The sequence below is a fragment of the Rhinichthys klamathensis genome, unplaced genomic scaffold (assembly GCF_029890125.1).
Source record: "Rhinichthys klamathensis goyatoka isolate OS25496 unplaced genomic scaffold, OSU_Roscu_1.1 h1tg000015l_1, whole genome shotgun sequence".
Lineage (NCBI taxonomy): Eukaryota > Metazoa > Chordata > Actinopteri > Cypriniformes > Leuciscidae > Rhinichthys > Rhinichthys klamathensis.
In genome coordinates this window covers 1,173,608-1,198,707 of record NW_026606567.1, presented here as the reverse complement: position 1 = coordinate 1,198,707, position 25,100 = coordinate 1,173,608, and the positions used below count along the sequence as shown (strand labels likewise).

At 39.7% G+C, this 25,100-nt stretch overlaps 1 protein-coding gene across 1 annotated transcript in view; it reads right to left on the bottom strand.

Annotated features, from left to right (window-relative positions):
- Window positions 1-25,100, bottom strand: part of aatka (apoptosis-associated tyrosine kinase a) — a 52,891-nt gene that overhangs the window by 17,346 nt on the left and 10,445 nt on the right. Inside the window, exons 2-3 of the mRNA XM_056272314.1 lie at window positions 9,339-9,472; window positions 35-176 (exon numbers count right to left, since the gene is read on the bottom strand). Of these exons, the coding sequence (XP_056128289.1) occupies window positions 35-176; window positions 9,339-9,472 (276 nt within the window). The remainder of the gene's footprint in view (window positions 1-34; window positions 177-9,338; window positions 9,473-25,100) is intronic.

Genomic DNA, 25,100 nt, shown 5'->3' with positions numbered 1-25,100 from the left:
AAGTAAATAATGAACAAAACGATACGATTCTTACATGACTTGCCGGGCTGTTTGGACACAGGTAGTGAGACCTCCGTGAGAGGCAGGATATAAACCTCGGGGTCGTTCTGAGAGCTGGGGGAGGCTAAAGTGGAAAGGTTAGCTTGGCCCTCCTCCCCCTCTGTATTTTCAAACTCCTGCAGGGAACAAAAGCACAGAGGATCAATGACACAATTCAGACACAAGCAGGAAATTTAGAGTGACGGTATTACTTCAGCACTATTACTTTACGCATACTGGGAAATTAATATGGAATTTTAATGGTCTCTTTTGTCACGGTATGATGGCAGATGAAAGTCTCTCATGTGTTATTTCTTGTGTTGTGAACGCAGGATGTCAAATTTACAAAATTGAGCAATCATTTGCTTGAACCCAATAACCCAAGGGTATTCAGCTCCCACAGCTACACATATTGGCTCATTCTCACAGAGTCTGACTATTGTTGAGCATCTGTGTCGGGGAATTGAATTTTAGTATTGTATTTGATCTGAATTTAGATTTGGGTACACAAATATATATATATATGTATGTATAGTGACGTATGTGTGTGTGTTTCAACGAAAACCGCGCATTTATACAGAACTCAGACAGACCATAGTACAATTTAAATTTAAAGTAATATTTCAGTATTCAAAATGCTGTCTGTAGAAATTTTTATTTAATTTGAAATATTTCATTATATTTAATGCAGTATTTTTTTCAGATGTATGTGAATATTTCACATTAAAGCACTAAATTAAAGCTTCTGGGAATGTCCTCTTACTACTTTTCATCATAAAATGTAGAAGTATTTTACAGTAAAACTACATATAATGAAATTTTAAACCATTTGTTATTTATTTGCTGTTATTTCTCTTGCTGTTGGTTATTTCTGCTGCAGAACAAGTACAGGAACTTGCAACTGCCATACATACACGACACACGGTTGTGAGCAAGTTAGACATGCTGCTGCTGTACAATATAGCGTACAGGAATTACCCGTAGCAGATCTATACAGGTGGAGCTGGGGAAGGTGGAGGGTTTCTGAAAGCATGCTGCACTGCTACAGAAATATTGACCATGTATTTGAAGGTTGAGCAGCGAGCTCATTGGCTACTGATACAGCAGGAACCAATCAGCTGTGCCCTATAGAAAATGATGTGATTGCAAGCAGATTGAGTTGAGGATCTTAGCCTTCTATATCTAGAGTTTCATGACAGAACTTTGTATTTTTTACAGTAGCTTTTTTTACAGTCTTTTTTGTTTAAATTACAAAAAAAAAAGTACATTGTATTGTATGATGTATGATAAAATGTGTGGCAATTCCAATATTAAGACCAAAGTGTCCCTTAAGTGTCTTTATATTATATTCAGTAAGAAAAAGGCATTCAGCCTCTTTCCATAAGTTTTGCTGTCGACAGAAAGGAGCATCTGCTGCGTGACTGTAATGAATTTCTATTCATTTTAATTCATGAAATTCTTTTTCAGTCAATACAATTGAAATTCCAATTCAATTTACATTCCTATACTCATGAACAGAAAGGGAGACAGTTCTTCAATTGTTACTTTTGTCCCTAACTTAAAGGAATATTTCACTGTGCTTGCATATCCTCATATTCATTGTATATCTGATTTCAATGGACAACACACTCTTATCTTATGCCGTAGTACCTCTCCTATTTTAAGAAGTGCAATCTTTCATTTTGTAATGTTACAATTGTTCTCTGACTAAAATAGGATTTGCTGAGGAAGGAAGGAAAAACAGCAATTTCTATATATTTCAGGCATCAGATGGGAAGATTGCCTTTTTCCTGCATTAACAAATAGTAGCTTTGATTCTTTGATTGGTTAGTGTGTAGTTTCTATTTGTATTATAAAATGTAATCTTCTTTTGCCACTTCCAATGTAAAACAAGCTCTCAATAGCAAATCTTTACTGAACCGCATCTGCTAATGGGTGTTTATCATCGGCAGTGAACGGCTGTGAGGCAAATTGATGCAATATCGTTTAGAACCACATGAGGGTGCAAAGTAATTTACTTAATTTAAACAGCCTAAATATTTCATACTTCAATCTGTTATTCATTCATTATGTGTGCATTACTAAAGTGCTAACAGGACATATTTGAAAAGGAGGGAGCAGTTTATTCACCAGCAGTCGATAAAAACTTTAATTTGAAGTGAGCTGCTGCTTCCATGAGTTTCATGTGCATGATGGATGAAGAGAATAAGACGAGGCTGGAAAATGTTGGCCTGCTCCTCTCATCCTTTTAAGATTTCAAGACATTTATAATGTTACAAAATTTTTCTATTTCAAATGACTTTGAACTTGCTATTCATCAAAATGGTTTCCACAAAAATATTAAGCAGCAAAACATGTTTTACCTTCTCTTTTTATTTCCCCGTCTTTTTTGCAATACAGAATTTCTTTATTTACTTAAATTTACTTGATTTATTTACTACGTCTATTAACAGTTCAATAAGGACTACACTATTGTACAATATTTTAGCAATCATGCAAATACAACTTTGTTGTGTCTGACTGTTCGATATGATATACTGTATACAGCAGTGACTCATTTATTTATTGTATAGTAAAATAAAACATGCTGTTTACCCGCATAATGCTGTGGTTATGGCAGCTACCAGCAGAGACTAACTGTCAAAGCTAAACAGCCAAATGTACTATGGCAAATACATGGACAGTAGACAGCAAGTGTCCATGAGAAAGCATGCATGTTTTTCAGTGGCAGTTTGCTATTGGCACATGATGTCAGACCCTCGTGGACTGCAGCCACACAATCAGTTTTTTTCCAAACAGATGCACAATAAAAACCTCAAACATCTTGATGAAAAGTACGCCAGTGTGAAGCAGCCAACACATTTCAATTAGACCCCAGCAATAGTTGTAGCTCCGGGGAGCGAGGGCTGTTTTCCATTCAGGAAGAGCAGCTGTCTCACTCCATCAGCAGCAGTGCCGATCCTGACCTCCCTGGGGCCCTAAGCTAAATTCTGCTAAGGGGCCCTCTACCTGACCCGTGAAGCCGTGAGCTATGTAAACCATTTGCCATTGCCACAGTCACACCTGACACTTCAGTTCTCCCAATACAATCCTCCCTCCTTTAAACCAAACAGTCAAAGAATAAGTACAATAATATAGAACAGAATGATATTTATTGAATAGAGTATTTTCTATAGAATATTAAGATAACAAGTGAATATTGTGTTGCAGATATCAATAATCCCTGTGAGTGATGACATCATTGAAATCAAGAATTAACTTTTGTACAAGTGAACATGTAATTCCTGATATCAGAAATAGACATTGGTAGATAAAAATGTAACTAAGGGGCCCTACTAGTAAAAAATAATCAAGAATTCACATTGCAAATAGTAAAAAAAAAAAATGAATTCTTGATATAAAAAATGCATAAACTGTGAATGAATAAAAGCTAAAATGGCTTGCCATATGTTAAAGGTTTGTTTTAGTATGCATGTTGAAGCAATTCTTGATTTATGGTTATTATTTACTGAGGGATGTGCATCCATATTGACCAGTATGTCCAGCTAATCAACATTTTAAATTCAATATAGCCTATAAATCAATAGTCAATCAATGTCAAATTGTCAATACATTGCTTTCCATCTTGCATAAGCAGTTGTTTAGAGTTTTTAACTACACATTGACTGAGACTAGATAATCAGTGTCTTGTTTTAAAAGTATGTATAATGTGTAATTTGATGAGGAGTGTCATCATTCAGGCCCAAATATTGTAGGCTACAGTATGTCTGGTCTCTCTCCACATATATTTCTGCTTGAAAAATGCGCGTTTCATTTCGTGCACGCGCATATGAACGTATGATAACACACGCGACGCGGTTATCTTTTCCGAGCCGTTGCACTTTAAAAAACACAATAGAAATGCACATAAACTTAACTTTACTTTGCTGACATCAAACTTGGAGAGGAGAGAACACAAGTTTACCTGATTGTTGTTTCCGCAATTCACTCATGTTTTTCCCCCCTCTTTTTGTGACCAGAAGGATAGTTTCGCTTCATTTTGTCATTGATGTTGTAAACATTAATTGACGCGCTATGACACGAGGGGGAGGCGGGGCCTTGAGTAATTTGCGGGGCCCTACGCAGCTTGCGTAGTGAGCGTATAGGGCGGATCGGCTCTGATCAGCAGCGTGCGCTTCTCATTCACAATACACACACACACAATCCCTAAAGAGGCTTTAGTCATATTTAATACCAAACATGGCTGTCTGTTACAGAGACACATGTGAAATCAGGATGAAAAGATGTGGTCTGGTCCCACATGCTACTGCAAATGCCACCCACTCCTTGGTAATGTTACTGGGCATTATTTGAGAGATGTGTTCTGCGTGTGTTCCCTTACAGGAACATACTACGGTTCTACCAGGGTACAGTGTAGGGATGTGCACAATTCACATTCAGTTATTGAATTTCAATTAGGGTAAACAACAGGGTGCATAATTGTAATTCAATGAAGTAGAAATGGACTGAAATTAAAACAAATTAAGCTTAATTTTGTTAAGAATTTATTTATTTTTAATTATTGCTTTTTTAGGGCAAGGGTAGAGTGGAGAGTAAAAATAATTCATATAAATTACATAATATTTTTATTACATTATTATATTATATTATATTATATTATATTATATTATATTATATTATATTATATTATATTATATTATATTATATTATATTATATTATAATATATTATATTATATTATAGAAATGCCAATTCCAGTTAGAAAATATTATACGTATATCTACATATTTGTCCAAAAATATTTAGATAAATTAATGAATCATCATTTGTCAAAATTAATGATAACATTTATATATTGTTGCAATGCTTGTGCTGGACTAATGAAATTGTCCTGTAGTCGGAAGTATTTTACTACTATTATTTGAAGTTTTATATATCACATTAGAACTACATGATATTGGGAAAAAACTGACATTGCGATAGCTTATTTACCGCATGGGTGAGTAGCGTTTTTTAGGTGTGGGGTCGACAAATATCATATATGTCATGATCAGATTAGGAGATTAGGAGATAAGAGGTAAAACACCTTTACCATTGTCTGCAAAAAAATATAAGATGACATCTGAACAATAAACTTTGAAGAAGCTTGACCTCAGATCTTTGTCTTTGTAGAAATTCCAACAGTTGTGCATTCTCGAATCTCGACTGAAAGGGCTGAGAATATTTGAAGGCGCTGAGAGATAAAGAAAATAATCTAACCGATAAATATTGCAATATGAAGAAATACAGGAATGTTCACCAGATTACTTGAATAGCTATATTTGGAAAGAATTAATCATCCTAGAAAGAGTGGGGTGTTTTTTGTTAAAGGCTTAATAATTGAAAAGGCTGGAAAAAGAATACAATATTAATATTTATGTCACAATGAAATCAAAATTGACATGTCTTATTTTTTTATGGAATCCTGTGTTATTTATTATAAATGATTTATCTGTGCACATCTTCTTCTTTTTACACACCCTCATAATATTTTATAAAAATAACTTGATGTTAAGATCACTCTAGATGACGTGTTTACTGGCGTGAGGGCGGGACAACCTGTCACTCACATACCGACCAATCCCAAACCACAACCATCTAATCAATTCCCCGTGGACAAAATTAAGTCCTATTTTTTTTTCTTGTTCGAGAAGCCGAATATACGTCACAATTAGGTGTCATGATCTTTGTGTTTGTCTTTGGAATTTTGTTTCACTTTCTGTCTAATGTGCCATTGTTGTAGTTTTTCTCCTTGATTTGTTCCTTGATTGCTTCCACAGGTGTTTTGTGTTTCCCATTGTTTCCTTGTTAGCCTCATGTGTATATATAGCCCTTGTGTTTCTCCTGTTCCTTGTCAGTCATTGTTTTGGCCTGTTTTGGTATGGTTTGTTGTGTTGGATCTCCCTTATGGTTCTTAATTCTCTGGATTCTTCGTGTTCTTTTTTTTCCCATTTTGTTTGTTTATTTTCATTTGGATTCTCGCCTCTCCTGTCATCTTAATCCTCCCTCGTAACATAACGATTAACTCAATAATCAATTCCAACCTATATTTCTCCGTGATGATCCTCGATGGTTGAATTCTTGGGTTACACCCTGCAGTTAAGTGGATCTCCCTTCACTGTGGTGGAGGTAGAGGAGGACCCTTCCCACTTTTTTTGGCGAGTGAGGGGTGGGGGGCTATAAGTCTCACACCCCTCCAGTCTGGTGGTCTCAAGTTGGTGGTCCCAGGTCCGAAGGTCTCTGCACTTCCAAGTCTGGTGGTCTCAAGTCGGTGGTCCCAGGTCCGAAGGTCTCTGCACTTCCAAGTTTGGTGGTCTCAAGTTGGTGGTCCCAAGTCCGAAGGTTTCTGCACTTCCAAGTCTGGTGTTCTCAAGTTGGTGGTCCCAAGTCCGAAGGTCTCTGCACTTCCAAGTCTGGTGGTCTCAAGTTGGTGGTCCCAAGTCCGAAGGTTTCTGCACTTCCAAGTCTGGTGTTCTCAAGTTGGTGGTCCCAAGTCCGAAGGTCTCTGCACTTCCAAGTCTGGTGGTCTCAAGTTGGTGGTCCCAAGTCCGAAGGTCTCTGCACTTCCAAGTCTGGTGGTCTCAAGTTGGTGGTCCCAGGTCCGAAGGTCTCTGCACTTCCAAGTCTGGTGGTCTCAAGTCGGTGGTCCCAAGTACGAAGGTCTCTGCACTTCCAAGTCTGGTGGTCTCAAGTTGGTGGTCCCAAGTCCGAAGGTCTCTGCACTTCCAAGTCTGGTGGTCTCAAGTTGGTGGTCCCAAGTCCGAAGGTCTCTGCACTTCCAAGTCTGGTGGTCCCACGTCCTGTGGTCTTAGTACATCCAAGTCTGGTGGTCCTGAGTCTGGTGGTCCCTGGTCCAGTGGTCCCGGAGGTCCTCCCACCTTTGGCTGCGCTTCCTGTAGGGGTGTCGAAATTAATCGGTTCTACGATGCATTGCAATGCAGACGAGGACGATTCGGTATCGGTTCAGTAGTAGACCATAACCGATTATAATGTACTGACGCTTTTCAGACGTCATTTGTCGCGTATGTGCTTTTGTCGCGGTAGCATACAATGCCAGAGGGAGGCGAGACGCGAGTGCGAGTAATTAAAAATGCTCCAACTACTTTAAAAGCCTACATCTGAGCACATTTCGGCTTTTATGAACAACCTGGTAAGCACGACCTGGAGAAGACACGCGCTGTGTGCACTCATGTGTTACGCACTAATTGAATATGAAAAATTGAAAATTGAGGATGCGGTGCATCGTGATATCGAATTGAACTGAATCGATGACATGATAATCGTAATCGAACCGAACTGTGAGACAAGTGTAGGTTCACACCCCTAGCTTCCTGGCATGGCAGCTGCCATCTTGTGTATGTGGGTTACACACACTTCTCCAGCTCCTCCTGAGGTGGCGACGGCGTCTGCTACAGCTTCTCCCGAGGCGCCCGCGACCACTACTGATTCTCTCGAGGTTTCGCCAACTGCTCCTGAACCCTGTGCCTGCCCTGTTATGGCCAAGGAGGCCACCTTTGAACCCTCTGTCTGCATTGACATGGTCATGGAGGCCATCTATGAACCCTCCAAGCTTCCTGTTATGGCCACGGAAGCCGTTTTTAACCTCTCTGTGTTCTCTGTTTTAGCTCAGGCGTGGTGGTCTCCATTTCAGCCTGCCCTGCCATGGTTTTCTTCTGCCCTGCCGTGGTTTTCTTCTGTCCTGCCGTGGTGGTCTTCATCTCCATCTGCTCCGCCCTGGCCACGTGCTCTACCCTTGCTCCCCAATCTGCCTCAGTCTCCAGTCATGCTTCCTCTCCATGGGCATCTGGATTATTCATGTTCTGTGTCGCCCAGTCCTTTGTTTTCATTTTTTTGTTTATTGTTCATGGGCTGCACACATCTAGATGAGCAGTGCCACTCTGGAGCACACATACTCGCAGTCGTGACATGACAATTGCACTAATATCACAATAACAATATTATTTTGAAATTGACAATGTACTAATAAGGCAATAGAGGCGTAAGTGCTGGTCTAATGAGCTAGAAAGATAAGGTACAGCTAGAAATTCATTCACAACAATGCACATCTGATAAATCTCTAATTTGCTAGTATTAATCCCACCTTGGTCCATGTTTTTTGTTGCTTTCTATAGAGGTCAGCTTGTTTTCTGTTTGAACACCCATACGAACATGGACAGACTCTCCACAGGGTGGCATCCCTGCGATTTCCACAGAGCACCAAATTCCATGGTAATTATCTGTGCCACTGTGATCCCTGGACTTGAACCACGTTCACAGTCTGCCACAGACAACCCAGTGTGTGACAGACATGGACAAACCATCCACCCACAGAGTCACTTAGAGCAGACGATCCTATTAAAAACAGACAGTACAGACACAGGGCTTTACGGGCAGCATATTAACGGACTGTAGCTGTGTGCTGCGATGGGTCTTATGATGTGCCATTCTCCCACTGTTGCTTTCAGGAGGACATAAGCAGCCTGCTTATTCTGATACATTAATCCTCAACTGCGTGTGCCAAAACCAAATCTGGTGACAACTTATCCCTCTGTCTGTCTGTTCATATCTCTGTCAAACATCCATGCTTCCTCTAATTTTTGTTCTTGAGCAAAACCTATTTTTGTTAGGTTCAAAATCAGCCCATGTATCAGAGCCATGCTGGGTTCCATGTGGCATAGTTCACAAAGACATGCTATGGCTTTGTTCCTAAACTTAGTGAGCTGCCCTGCTGCCTACATGGGCAGCTGTCTTATAACGCAGCATCTTGACTGAAATGAATGCGATGCATATGGGTGACTCCACTTGAAAAAGCTAAGCTAAAATCACAATACTCAAATATATTGTGATGCATAATGTATCATAGTATATCAAGACTTTTTATATTGGTATCTTTATACTGGATATACTCTACCAAACAGTCAAACTATTTGTGCCATGATGCTTTGGATTCATAGTTTATTTCATTTTTGTTTTGCACTGGAAAGCGCCGCAAGATTGACGCTTGCTTTGTAGGTACATGCGTACATGACTAGAAGGACAAATCAAAGCTAACAGGCTGAATGACATGATGTAATTCTGGGAAGAAACAAGGTGACATCAAACAAAAATGATAATAGGTTGCTGTAAAAAAAAAAAAAGACTGAATGACGTGCCTATAAAACATTAGGATGAGGTGCCGGAGAAGACATTAATTTCTCATCTTCCTTTAATTTGGGGGGCTGTTTTGATGGATGAAATGACTAATGAGAACTGAGATCTCACCTTGAAGCTGATGTCCCCTTTCTTGCAGCACAGGCAGGCGAGCATGAGGAAGACGAACATGAAGAGGCCAGAGAAGGAGACAGCCATCACTGCCAGAGAGGATGGCCATGACAGCTCACTCAGCGGGGAGCCACCTGGGGTGCACAAACACACACTCGGTGTCAAACTCCAAACTACAGACTACAGTGCACTGACAATGTTTAAAGGTTAAATGTGTTATTTATGTGCCTCTAGTGCATAAGTGGATCCAAACCAAAAATGTATTTTCCCAAACAGTCCTCCCATCTGTCAATAATCAGATCCATTTCTTCCCATTTATGGTTTAAAAAACAAAAAAAAAACTTGGTTACACTTTGATTTAAGGTGTCCGTGTTACAGTTTAATTGTACATTTAAGTACTGAGTAATAATAATTAACTACATGTCTAATGTTAGGATTAGGGTTTGGTTTAGGGTTAGTTGCATGTAATTATGAATAATTTATAGTTAATTACATGTAACAAGGACACTGTACAATAAACTGTTACTGACTTTACCTTTACAGTCCGCATGAAATCAAAATTGGCCCTATATGCACATTTCTAGCCTTGTGGTTAACAATTAATCCACAGAAGATAAAAATGATGGTAAAACTTTACAATAAGGCCTATTAGTTAACATTAGATAATGCATTAACCAACATTAACTAACAATGAACAATGTTTTCACTGCATTTATTAACCATTTCTTAATGTTAGTTAATACTAATGTTAATGCTCATGACGTGCATTAACTAATGTTATCAGATACAACTTTTGATCTTAAAAATGAATTAGTAAATGATGAGATTAACATTAACTAAGATTAATAAATGCTGTAGAAGTATTGTTCAGTGTCTGTTTACTTTTCTAGCTCATTTGTAGTTAACTAATGTTAACAAATGAATAATTGTAAAGTGTTACCAACGTGTTTGTCTTCGTAACATTTAGTCAAAATCAGAAAATTTACCAAATAACTAAAATACATTAAAACACCAGAAGAAAAAACCCAGACAACCATTACAGACAAAATTGCATTTTCACATTGCCATTGTCTTTACGAAGGGAGAAACTATTGGGGCCTTTTAACAGCTGATAAGACAATAACACGGGTTATCTAAATGTTTCATAACAGCGTGTGAAGCAGCATGCAGCTGCTGTCAGTAATTTGATTTGGTGTGCATCACATTTGAACAGATCACCTGTCCATGAAGGAACATGACGAAACCAGCGCTAATGGAAGCCAAATCTGCTTTTTTTTGTTGCGGTGAATCACTGAGACACAATCTGCATGATGTTTAAAAAACCTAGATATGACATGACACTTGTTATTCATAATTAAACGCAAGTTGCACAGTTTTATCATTTAATGAAGTGAGAGACGGCGATATGGGTGTCAAATGAAAGCTGAGGGTATGCAAATAAGCTCAGCAGTTTGATTGGCTATAAATGTAAATTGAGAAAAGATAATGCAATCTTTTCTAAAATTCTGCCATTATTTTTACCCTAATGGCATTGAAAACCTGTATGGCAAAAAAAAAAAAAAAAAAGTTTTTGCAGACTGCCTATGCTGTTCATTTTCATACACAAGAATGGATTGCAATTCACACTGCCAAGCTCCAAAATTGACAAAAAGCACCATAAAAGTTAGTCAATGCAACTTGTGCCCTATATTTCAAGTCTTCTGAGTGCATTTTTTAAGGCCAAACCGAAAGTTAGCTTCATCCTGGTTCCCTCGACAAAAAGTCAATAGGCTTTTTTCAATTAGCTTTTGGATGATTGCAGATCTGGTCTGTGACAAACAATAGCTTATGATACTTACACGTTTTGTGTTACACGTTAATTTTCACAAATGTCACAACTTTTATGAATTTTGATCGCCCAAATACAATCTCCAGAAGTAAACAATCGCGTTCGGAGCGGTTTGAGTAGGACATGTTACATTTGGTGCCGTGACCCGGATGGGAGTGAGGTTTAGGGGGATGAGTGTAACGGACATTAGTCAGCTGTGCGTGTAAACCTCACTCTCCTGGCCTCAAGAGGCACTCTAGCGACTGACGCTAACGGCTGCGGGCTTTAGCGTCCTTGTTAGCACGCCCGCCTCCCAGGCCGGAGACCACGGTTCGAAGTACCGCGCTCGGAGCGGGTCAAGTAGGACCAGTTGCATAAACCACAGACCTTATTTCAGGCATTTAACCAAAAAAAATTACTATTGACTTCAGGACTTCAGGATAATGGAACCGGAAATGCAAACTCGTTTCTGGACTTTAGGACTCTATCTAATCTATAGCTTTATGTGAAAAAAATACCTAAATTAAATGAAATCGTTATTGTAAAGATGCAGATCAATTTATGCATATAAAAATCCAGAGACATAGGAACGACTAAAATCAAATTGGCTTATGCATAATAATTACACTGTACCCACTAGTCCTACCTGATTTTCTGAAAAGAAGAGACTTGTAAATTGCCGCCAGATAATGATTAATGAAATGTCCGCTTGAGGTAAAGTTGTTGCCATTTAAACATGCCTCCCAGCTGTCCAGTTTGATTGGCTGTGTGCTAATGAAGCAGAAGCGATGCATGGGACTCAGGCCAACAGCATTTAGGCCTTTTCACACTCTGTCATTACAAGGACAACGCAGGGGGTGGTGTCACATTTTGGACCACTGAGATGTAATCTGACTTTCACTGTAATCCTGCTGTCAGCCAGGGACAAAGACAGACACATAAAGACACATGTTAAGCATGTGCTCTCTCTCTCTCTCTCTCTCTCTCTCTCTCTCTCTCTCTCTCTCTCTCTCTCTCTCTCTCTCTCTCTCTCTCGGTTGAAAAGTGCATGAACATTCAGATCTGCAAAACTCTTCACCACAATGGCAATGTGTCCTGAAATGGAGGAAGTGGCTTGTTTTGCTGATATGCTGACACATGTCGCTGTGGACACCATGTTCCACATATGATGTCTGTCACTGCTCATGTGGGTCAATGAGGTCAATGTCTTAACAGAAATAGACATAGGATGGTATAAACACACACAAATATAAGAAAACAAAACTCTGACGGGCTCTGCACCAAAACATGGAGCTGCCCTGCTGTATAATACCTACATAGGCAGCTGTCTTTGACCAAAAGGGTGGCTTCCTAATAAAGTTGTCTATGTAGGCATCTCAGTGGGATTTGGAACAGGATGCAGTGACCATGCAGTGACCGGAGCATGTGTGTACACACACCACCACATGCAGAGACACGGTCAGCAACGTGCGAAAGCATTTCTCCCACCCACTCCTGCGTCTCCATGGTAACAAGCTGGCTGCCTGACCCATCATGTATTGCACTTCGCTTTTTGTCAAATCTCTCCTCAGCCCCCACCTTTCATAATGATGACACATTTCTGCTGATGCATTAACAGCTGCTCCTTCTATTTTCCTCTGCTTCTTTCATCAGGTTTCCCCCTCACACCCAAGCATTCTCACACAGTCTCCAAAAACACACAGCTCCGCTTCCCTGGGGTGTAAGTGTACACAGGAGATCAGAGCTGAGATGATGACGAGAGCAGGACGCGAGCTACTGAATTTAAAACAGTGAAACAGCTTTCTCCTGCTTTTCTGAAATAAGAGCACACAGCACAGGTGTTCGGAATCGCATACTATCATAGTTCTTCTGTAATACGCAGTATGCAAAGTGTCTGCATGCATAGATGCAGTTGTCACCAAAAAAAGCTGTCTTAATGAATGTTAATTAGGTGCTGACATTTAAAGAGGACATATTATGCCCTTTTGCAAAGTCTTGATTTTGTTTTTGGGCTCTACTAGAATAGGATTTCAAGCTTGAATGCACAAAAATATGAATTATTTTTCACATATTTTACACTGTTGCAGCACCTCTCTTCCCAGTCTGTTAGTAACGCTCTCGGGTGTGTTTCCCGAAAGCATCGATGGCAAACTATGGTCGCCAATTCCGTCGACCACAAATATGGTTTCGGGAAACGGTTGTGATGAGCTAGTTGATTTCAACAATGCATCGTACGAAGCAGCAAGTCTTGTCGTTGTACCACAAACACACCCCTGTTTAGTTCTGTGTCTGTTTGTCGAAAAGTAAGTATCAACACATTACCAACTCAACCAGGCCTTGCCCCTTTATTTAGCAAATGCCTTGGGCGGCAGGGGTGCAAATCGTCAACTATTCGATTCGATATCACAATGCATACTGTGCATGGCTATGTTTTCGTCAATGAATACAAGCAGTCAGATATATGAAGTCCCTTTTTATTTTATCTGCTCCAAGAATGTACACTTCCTAAATGTAGTCAAACAAAACTTAAGTCTGAACACAGTAGACGACAGGAGCATTTAGAACTAAATACAAAAAGCGCATGAAACTGTCAAGAAGTGTACTTAAGTTACAATAATGCACTCGCACACACGCACGAACTGTAAATGTTAAAATAGTGGGTGCATTTTTATTACTCGCATTTGTGTTTCGCCTCCCGCGACAAGCGCGTATGCGATGAATAATGTCAGAGAAACGTCAATACGCTACAATGGCTATAATCGATTATGGTCTATTACTGCATCAATGCAGAATCGGAATTCATTTCAACACCCCTATTGGGCGGGAATTATTTAAATGAGGTGTATTGTGAAGTGTTCGTTCCTCAAGTACAATCGAGGCGTTTCAGGGAGTTTTGAAACAGTGCGCACTGATATAGAGTAATAACTCTTTAGAGTGACTTTGTGCTTTGTAACTTTGCAGAGCTTTTTCATGCTCAATCAGCAGCATTACACACTAAAGAAAGTTGAAAATGTTAAAAAGAGTTTTTCTACCTGATTTAACTTAAAAACATTAGTTTTGTTGGTATAAATGTATGTATTTAGGTTTAGGATCAAAAAGGCAGTATGTTAAAGAGTTAGCTCGAAACACAAGTGAAGATATTTTTAATGAAACCTTAGAAATTTCTGTCCCTCCACTGGAACTCCATTACACCAAAACTTTGACGCTTCAAAAAGTTAAAGTTTAGCCTTTTATTCACATAAACACTGATCAACGCACATCAAAAATGCTAAATGCTTTTGCACGTCAAGCAAGTACAATTACGCATTCATTTGCCATATTTAATGTGCTTCATGTATGTGCATTGATCAATGTTTATACTGTATGTAAATAAAAGCATAAATGAAATCTGTTTATTATATAAAGCAATCGAGTCTCTTCAAAAGACTTGGGTTAAACTGCGTGATTCATATGGATTACTCTCTGATGTCTTTATGAACTTATTGAAGCAAAGTTTTGGTGTAACAGACTTTAACAGACTTGTAACAGAAATCTCTCAGACTGCATTAGAAATATCATTATTTGATGATCCAAAGTCTTGACATAAGGGCGAGTAAGCATACATACTGTAAGTTAATGTTCTGTAAGAACATACTTTATTAACAGCAATGCTATCAGAACACAAATGTCTTTCAATTTCTTTAAGATGAGAAGACAATAGCTGGAGTTGTGTAGTATAAGGATAAAGATAATGGCTGGCTATTTAGGGTGAGTGAGTAGATAGAGCAGTCACTGGGGACATGAGACATTCTGTTCACTGTGACTCACTCTACTCATGTAGGATTTCACTAGACAGGGTTCCCTCCAAACTCTATTTTCATACCAATTTATCCTCTTTAGTAGGTCTTGCCACAGTGAACCCAAAACTTTATTTCGATGGTCCGTTTTAGACATTCTACTAATTAAGTAACTTTGCACCTACATTTCAACGAACTCTCATTACTAGTAGACTGTTAGGTTAGGGTTAGTTGTTAGAGTTCGGGTTAGTAGAATTTGACATGTAGTTGCAAAGTTGCGAAGTTACTTGTAGTCAGTAGAATGTCTGTTGGCGGAGCATCAAAATAAAGTGTTAGTAGAAATTAAGGAGACAGTTTACTAATACTCTAATGAGAGTTATTTGACACCCCTTACTTTTTGTGATGTCTGTTTTTGGGTAACCTGGATGAAAAGAGCAGAGTAGAAAAATGTATGGTAACACAATTTTGATGGTCCACTTTAGTCATTCTACTAAGTAACTTAGCAACTACATGTCACAACTGCGAGAACTGCTAGCTGGCTACTCAAAATAAACTAGCAATCTATTCAGTCAGCATATTTGTGTTTGATCTGTGTGAATTACAGAAATATAAGACTTGCTAGACCTACTTTTAGCTACCAAGAAACCTTTCCTCAAGGATAGATTGATTTTATTTTTGTGACTTGTGCATACTTGATGCGAAATGACGCAGAGAAGTAGACATGTCCTAATACCTGTTGAGACTACAACAATGCAAAGTATATGCTCTTAACCTTGCAGTTTTTCACATATCATTAGGGGTGTAACGGTTCACAAAATTCACGGTTAGGTTCGATACGATACACTTGTGTCACGGTTCGGTACGTTTTCAATACAGCAAAAAGAAAGAAATGCCAGAGAAATTTCCTTGATTTAATTTTTTTAATTATATTTTTATTAAAACTAACATCATAAAGTATGATATTTTTTAACTTTGAGCAATGATGGAGCTATACTTTTCTTAGGAGCATATAAAACAAAACAGCTCCTTGGACAAAATGAAATGTAATATTGTAGTAGTTATAAACAAAGGTTTATTTTAGTTCAGATTAACATTTGAGGCAATTGTATTCATAATGTCAAAATAAAACCGACGTACTGTTACTTGAAAGCATTATAGCCATGGTTCCATGGTTACAGTTAGTAGTGTTACTACAGTAAACCCATGGTGAATGTTGCTGATCTGTGGACACTGAATAGTTCATTCTTGACACAATGTTTCTTCCTGGTTTCCACGTCAGCGCTGTTTGATCCGTAAATAACGGAGAAATGTGAATGTTTCTCACTAGATCTCGCAGCGATGTTATTACTTAAGTGGCGAATTCAATTTTTTTTCTTTACTGGATTTCGCTGTGTTGTAACCATAGACAGTAAAAGAAATGGATATCACGACCCCATTGATTTCAACGGAGAAAATTGAAGCCCGTTAAAAGCTGATCGCCAGGCGTACTGCGCAGGCTCAAACTGAGCCTGTCACGTGAGCAACCTGTATGTCTTCTAGTAGCTGTGCCGAGTGAAATCTGAATAATTCCCTTCCGAATCTCACAGAGACAGAGAGAGTGAGTATTAGCTGTCCATGAGCTAGCAGCAGGAGCAACTTTATGACTCTCTGTGGGCTTCTCCCTTGACTTTATCGGACTTTATGCCTCCACGTCCCCCCGATTGCCTGCGAGCTTCTCCTCCTGTCTATACGGTAATTTCTCTACTGTGCGACGGAGTCGATTCGTTATGACGCAATCGTTAGCCTATTTTTACAAAAACTGCTTCTACGGGGCCATAACGTAAGATACAGGGTAATGGAGCCTTTTATACATTGTCGTGTTTCTTTAGAAATAAATAATGGACAAATGGAGTCTTTGGACGCCTCAGATGTAAAGTTATTCGCTGTCAAAGTGACACCAAAATTAATGGGAGTCAATGGAATGCTAACAGCAGGTGATAGTCTGCTACAATGGCGGCCCCCGGGAGGCTTCAGTTTCCGGCGGATGGATTACCTCCTTGGTAGTAACAGTGCTGCTTGATTAAGATCGGCTCGGGCTGCATTGTTCCAAACTGATAAATGGTCCGTCAACCACACAATAACGAGTAGCTCAGTTTCGTTCCGCTTACATTACATTTGCCATTTGATGTTGGGCAATGTTGTCGTCACACCAGTGTCTCTTACATTATGAGCGCGCTTGCCACGAGCGTCGCGCCTATTGAAATAACGAAATTTTGGTCGGCAGGAAAAATGGTCCAACGAACCGTTCGGTTTAAAAATGCGTGCCGAAAACCGAACCGAAAGCCTCGTACCGAATGGTTCAATACGAATACGTGTATCGTTACACCCCTACATATCATGTAAGACTCAATTTCTCCATTTCTTTGCAAAAAACTTTCCAGAAAGTCCCATTTAATGGTTTATTTTTCAAAAAAAATTCCCGGGGGGGGGGGGCATATCCCGGGACCCCCCTAGGGAGAGCCCACCCCACATAATAAATCCTAATTTAACCCCTGAGCTCATGGTTTACATGGTCCAGTCACAAAAGTTTCTAGTTTTAACGTTGATGCCAAGCTATGTCGATTTAGCACTGTGCTGATTTTCTGAAGATAAAATATAAAAGCGATAGAGCAAAGTGCGGAGCAGTAAGCTAGAGCGTCCGAACAGTAGCTAAGCAGGAAGCAGGGCTTCCACATGTAGTACACTAACACATGTGGAGTCTGTGGTAGCCACTGCTTTGTTCTGATGACAGGCAATGCTAAGAGGTGCTGCTAATAACCCAGAGTGACTGCAGAGAGCCTCAGGTGCTGTGGCTGCTGTTAACCTGTGCTGTGTGAATGTCCTCCAACTGCACAGGACATGTGTGTCCTGTGCTTCCATGTATTCCAAAGCCCCGTATTTCTCTAGCGCCACTCATACAGAGTTTGGAGGCCTGGTTAGCACTTCCCAACCCGTCACGCTGGCTCATCCGGACAGTCAGACTCAGCTACATGATTCAGTTCACCAGGCCCAGGACATAGATGTCCCTGTCCCGTGTATGGAAATTGCAGTCCTACTGGAGAAGGTCCCAATAAAGCCTGTCCCTCCAGCCGAGATGAAGAAGGGTTTCAACAGCCCTTACTTTATCGTACCAAAAAAAAAGAAAAGTGGTGGATTGCAACCATTCTTAGACCTTCAACTTTTGAACTGGGCTCTGCACAAGCTCCCGTTCAAGATGTTAACGCAGAAATGCATTCTGACATGCGTTCGCCATACGGATTGGTTTACAGCAATAGACCTGAAAGATGCGTACTTCCATGTCTCGAATTTGCCTTGACACCGACAGTTTCTTCGGTTCCCTTTCAAGGGTCAGGCACACCAGTACAAGGCCCTCCCTTTCGGGCTGTACCTGTCACCTTGCAAATTCACAGAGGCTGCCTTTGCCCTGTTAAGGGAAATGGTTAAATCCTCATAGGCCAAGCCTATTCCCTCTATGAGGATTTGGCCTATGAGGATTTAACCTAATGGTTAAATCCTCATAGGCCAACTGCATTCCCTCATAGGATCTCTCTGTAGTCTTGCTGGGCCTACAGGGAGCTTCTTTTGAAACCTTGGAGTTAGTTGAGTTAAGAGCTCTCTCTTTGAAGACGGTCCTCCTGACCGCACTCACTTCCATCAAGAGGTTTGGAGACATACAGGCGTTCTCTGTCAGCAAAACGTGCCTTGAGTTCGGTCCAGCATACTCTCACGTGATCCTGAGACCCAGCCAGTCTATGTGCTCAAAGTTCCCACTACCCCTTTTAGGGACCAAGGGGTGAGCTTGAAAGCGCTGCCTCAGGATGAAGCAGACCCAGCCTTGTCGTTGATGTGTCCTGGTTTCACCCTGTGTGTTTACTTGGACCACATGCAGAGCTTCAGAAGCTCTGATCAGCTCTTTGTCTGTTTTGGCAGACAGCAGAAGGGTCTCCAAACAGAGGATGACCCATTGGATTGTGGATGCCATTGCCATGTTGTGGTGTTTTCCCCGGAGGACCTTCAGTAGTTTCAGTAAATCGACACCACCAGTCTAAGTGACTGACAGATAGGGAACGTCTCGGTTCCTGTTGTAACCTACGATTCCTGATGGAAGGAACGAGACATGGTGTCACTCCTGCCACAACGCTTAACTGCCTGGCCGCTGAAATGGTCGGGACACTGTCTCGGTTCCTCAGGACAAACCTGAATGAGTGATGCACACCGGCCCCCTTTTATACCCGTATGTCTGGGGGAGTGGCATGCAAATTCCACTTTCCAATTCTCATTGGCCTTTTCTCAAAGAATCAGAGGTGCTCCCAAGTATGACCCCTAGTGTCAGTCAATCGACACCATGTCTAATTACCTCCATTCGTTCCCTCTACAAAAGTAACCGGGACGTTACTATTACAATCAGAGCCAGCACAAGCTCAACTGCAGCTCTATAGGCAAAACACTGTCTTGCCGCGCTTACTTCATACTCACAATTGAACAATATCTTTGAGATGCAAGTGAAAGACTGGGGGATTTGTACTAGAAGATTGCACTAAAAAAATGTGAAGATTTGTGAGAATACCTGGCAGGCCGCTGATAAATTGGGCCGGCAGCAGTAACAACACGGTATGCGGAAAGCACAAGTCTCTAGTTAATTTTCAATGAGAAACACACGGAAAGCAGCAAATCGCTGGTAGCTCTATAGCGGCGAAGCGCAAGCAGTAGTGATGGCGAAGTTAAGCTTTCTGAACCAGTGAAGCTTTCAACATAATTGTATCGGAAATAGGTTCATTACTCGAAGCTTTTCAAATCAGAGCTTGACGAGGACCTCTGCTGGTGAAAGTGAGGGAAAGCGCTGTGCCGCAAAATGTTTCACAACCGACCAACGGATTAATCTTAGAAGCAAAATTGAATGAATGAATGAATGGATAGATGAATAAATGAATGAACCAATATATTAAATACATGACAACAATCTGTTCCATTTCATACTATTAGTAACTCAAAACAATAAAGATAACATTTTGTTTTCTGGATGAGGACATTTTTCCTGTTTGCTTCACACTGAAAATCGCTTAATTTTTTTGACACCCTCTTCGGACCTGTCAAGGCTAACATCACTAGCAAGCAGTGCTCGTACACCTGAAATCCCGTCACTTGCTCTTCGTATCGGTTATAAATATTATTAATATGGTGTATATAAATATTACGCATGCAATAAGGTGAGCTACATGACTTCTCCCCCATCACAAACACATACATAAGCCTTCCTTTCAGAAAAGCGTATTAAGCTTTAAAATCATTATTCATCGCCAGCAGTAAAAGTCGTCATCTTTTATATTCATGTCCGGATAACAGATTGCATGTAGACTGATGTAGACTGAAGAGTTGGGTGGGGTGGAGTGGGGACGGGGCAAGAGTGACACTACTAGGTATGAAGGAAATTTTCATTTAGATTAGGAATAACTAATGGGGTGATAATATGTTGATATTGTGGATGTGTAGAGAATTCTCTCTCTTTCTTGCCACCCTGACTGTGCTGCCTGCCCTAGGCGCATTGGCAGTTACATGGTTCGCCTATTAGGCATGCGCCAGCCCTGAATACAAGGCACTATATTATCTTAGAAAGACAAAATAATTAAAAGTTGTAGGATTTTAGGCATGGAAGTTGAGTCAAATGTGATGCAAAAGAAGGATATGAGCAAGTCAAGTTGACTTAATTAAACCAGGAATGAAGCAGCAAGTTATTTTAGCTCACAGAGAACGAAACCGCTACATCCAAAACAGGAAGGGAGAGTAGACTGTGGTCCATTTTCCAGAACATTATGACACAAGAGGTTAGCTGGTGAAGCAGTGGTATAGAGAGTGTAATGGGTAAATGTGAATTTGTGCGGTGTGAATAAGAAAGCTGATGGAGGAGAGCCCTCAAGGTCAGGACTGAAAAGTGCTTTTGTAATGTTCAGCACAGAATACGAAAGCGTGATTTTTCTTATTATGACACGAATGTTTTACTTTAGAAAATGTCCTACTGACTTCATTTATTTAAGTACAACAGTTGAACTTTATTTAATCATCACTGTCGCAACTATTCAAACAACTCTTTTGTATTTCTTTAATATACTCTCGCTCTCTGCAAATGAATGTTAAAAAAACCTACCAAAAACAACCCCGGTAGTCCTTGAAATTCAGAAGTGGGTGTTGTCCGAAAGACATATGACTCCCCACAGACCTTCAGACATGGACATTAATTCCAAAACTCATCAGCCAGGAGCCCTGCAGGACAAGAGCTGGGCTTTATGAAGTAGTGGCACAACATTGTTGTGGCATCAATAAGTTATCGCCTCGTCCTTTAGTAGGAGTGGACACTGTCTGCGAGAGAGTATTTTAACAATGCCGGACCCCAATCTCGCTGATGCCTAATAGGAAGGAAGAACAGAGGGGAGGGGGGCCACCTGTGTCCCTATTTTTAGCCTCAATCTCTCTCTCTTGCCGTTTTTCTCATGTATACGCACTCTTCCTTCTCATGCCTCAGCACAGCATAAGTTTCCAGCTGAGCTGTTCTTTCCCTCGTGTTTGTACACTGTAAAAGCACGCAAGCGCACAGACCAACACTGCCTTTCACCTCTGTGACCGGGTGCCGACAGATTTGCAGAGTTGCAGAGTTGGTGATGTGCCAATCTTGACACTACTGCAATAAAACCTCCTGTAAGGGAGGGGTGCTTTCCGGGGTAATTACAATTAAAGCAACATTTTTTGTTTTAATTTTGTTTACCTAAATTATTACTTAAATAAAATAATTAAAAACTATATAGACATATTTTTTTTTAAACTATTCAAAATGACAAAAACACACAACAAAATGTGTACAACTTTAACTAAAATTAAAAAATAAAAATAAAAACTGATTCAAAATATTATTAAAAACTATAGTATCTCAAAGATACTAAAATAACACTGATACATTCTTCCAAACCAGTTTTATTGTAGTATTGTTTATACTGTTATAGTATTTATGAATATTTTAAATTAGCTTTAATTTTTATATTTTCAGTTTTGTTTAGGTTTTAGTAATTGGTGCTTTTGTCAATTTGTATTAGATTGTGTTTTTTTTTTTTAAATCTCTATTTAGATTACATTTATTTTTATTTCAGTTTTAGTCATTTTAGCACTTTTACTTTTTTATTTCAGTTATAGAACTGCCAGGGCAACAAAGTTAAAATATTAAAATATTTGCATCTAATATTTATACATTTTATTTTATTTAAGCTCTATATCAATTATTAAAAACATTTTTCAACAGTTTTAGTTGATAATAACAACACTTTTCTAGAAAGGGAACATTATTCAACACCCTGCTGAAAAATCCAGCATTGCAGGTCACCAGCATAAGGGATGTTTAGCGTGCTGGGAACTGCATGGGATGCTGGTAGTGGACCAGCTCAGATTTGCTAGAGAACAGCAAGATTACACTTGTACACCAGCTCTATACCAGCATAACCCAGCCTGGACCAACACGGACTTCGCAGGTCTATCTTTCAGCAGGGTAGGCAGTGTTGCTTGGGGTCATTTGGACGGGCAGCACATTTTTCTACCTCTCTTTTTAAAAAACAAGAGCCAGCTCCATTAGCTTCAGTGGATAAGCCCGAATCAGTAAGAATCAGAGGATGAACAATGAGCACTGGAACGTTAATGGAGATACTCGTTCAGCTTCACGACAGTATTGACCTTTACACACTGATATAGAGCAGAGTGCATCAGACTCTGAGACAATGGGACAAGTGACATTTAGGGAAGAATATTGGGTCTAGTATGGGGTGGGATGTGGGCAGTGATTCACATTTGCCCCAGTTTGGCCTTCTTGGACTTCAAGGAACATCAATAAGGAAAAGTCTGCCTCTGTTATAAAACGTAGTGATCTGTCTACATAGGCATCATAACCATGCTCACAATGCAAAAGCTGCTCAACCAGGTAGTTAGCATACAATCTAAGGGGGAAAAGGGTGCAAAAGCTGTCACTGGGGAAGTACTTTTAGAAAGGAACACCTTTCTACCTTATTTACCCCTAAAGTGTATAAGCACCTTAAAGGTACATTTCATCATCTAAATGGTATATATTAGTACCTTTTGAATGGTGTTTTGAATTGGTACCATTTTTGTATCATTGTACTATTGTGCCTCCTAATATACTTCCTTTTGGCAACATGATATAGCATGTTTTCTTGCATAATATAAAGTAACATTTTAGTAATAGGCTGATATTGGAGATGTTTTCAGTCAGAAATTGGACATTTAGCGGTCGGTGGATATTCAATTGTTCGTGCTTTTTTCCCCTATTTTTCCTCTTTGACATCATCTAAAACTAATTCAAGTTAATCTTTAAAAACACTAATAATTTAATAATACCTAAATGTAATCCGAATTTTTTATTTTTATTTTTTACAGTTCATCACCATTTAAAATCTGTGGACAGACGGGACGCTGTCAGAAGCAGTCCGTTTATTTAGTAGAATGATTTTACTTTTAGTGTTAATTTTATTTATTACAACAGCATATCATTTAAATATTGTCCATTTATCAGTTTCAGCCTTAGACTAGTAGAATAGTTATCGGCTATTTGGTAACGGTAGAATTGTTTATATTGTCATATTTTTTCTTTTCTTTTTTCTTACAGTGCAGGATGATAGACAAAGCAAGAGTTTGATTAATAATATATTTTATTATATTTCAATCTGAAAAGAATACTATCCATAAGCTTAATTTGAATATATTTGTGTGTACTAGCATGCTAACAGCAATCTCTATTGGAATCAATTGTAAGATGCGTCTCCTTTAGCAGTGCTATTGGTATTATGCAGTGTCGGTAATGCATTCAGTTAGTGTAGTATCAATTAAACACGTTTTACCACAGAATATATGAAAAAGTATACAGATTGCAGGAGGGGACTTATCATCGCCTATTCAGAAATACACACAAACAAAAACATTCTTTTCATTAAACAGTCAATGCTGAATCAGTGGGAAAGTGCTGTGGTCTGTTCACTGCCCTCGAGAAGAATTGATGCTGACATCTGCCTTCTGTCGACCACTGAGTGAGTGAGATGACAAAACCGAGAGAGAGAGAGAGAGAGAGAGAGAGAGAGAGAGAGAGAGAGAGAGAGAGAGAGAGAGAGAGAGAGAGAGAGAGAGAGAGAGAGAGAGAGAGAACCATATTGCCAAATTGCTAGGCGTTGAAGCGGCTGAGAGAACGAAGACATTGGGCCACGTGGTGATACGGGGAAGGAATGTTTCTTTGTGAAGGTTGGAGGGTAAACAGCAAGCGGCTTCATTCATTCACCACTAGTTCGGCACAGAGGCAACCAATGGTTTTCCTAACCACAGTAATCAGCATGGCTTGATGGGTGATGGGGTGCGAGCAATCATTAATGTCCCGTCTCAGAAGCTTTATTTCTGGAGCTGCGTACATCTACACAATTAGTTTCAAATCTGTTCCAAAATCTAGTGAGCTTCCTTGCTGTCTAGCGTCTACATCGGCTGCTGTCTTGGAACCTGTGACATCATAAATGGAAATGGAACCTGTGACATCATACAAACAGCATGCATAATGTGAACTATATTATCAGCCATCTGCTAAATGCGACTACAAAACACAAGATATTATAAACATTAACATCAAGATTTTCTGTAAAGCTGCTTTAAAACAAAAAAGCGCTCCACAAATTCATTGAATCGACTCCTCCCACAAAGTGCGTGAGAGACTCAAGTCAAACTGATTTCAATACAGTTTGGCATTAGCATATTGCTAAGCGAACAGCGCGATACCAAAGTCCCTTTCAAGGAAAGTCAGTTCACTTGGCGGCCATATTTGAATCGCCTTCAGCGCAGCTATATCGGAAATGCAAGACCAGCTTCTTTCTACTAAAATATCAAAATCTCAAAAGCTGCCTGGTAAATTCACAAGCAAATAACATATTATTTCAAACCAGCAGCAAAATCTTGAACATGACATGAACCATCTCATAAATCTTGTTTTTTACATTTAATTAGCATTTAAAAAGCTTATATTTCAGGCTGGACTAGCCAATGTGCATGTGCAGTCCGCAAGCGTGTATTTTAGACACTGATTGTTTTAATGGGAACCCGAGCTTCTAACAGCAACTGCAGTGATTCAATGACTTT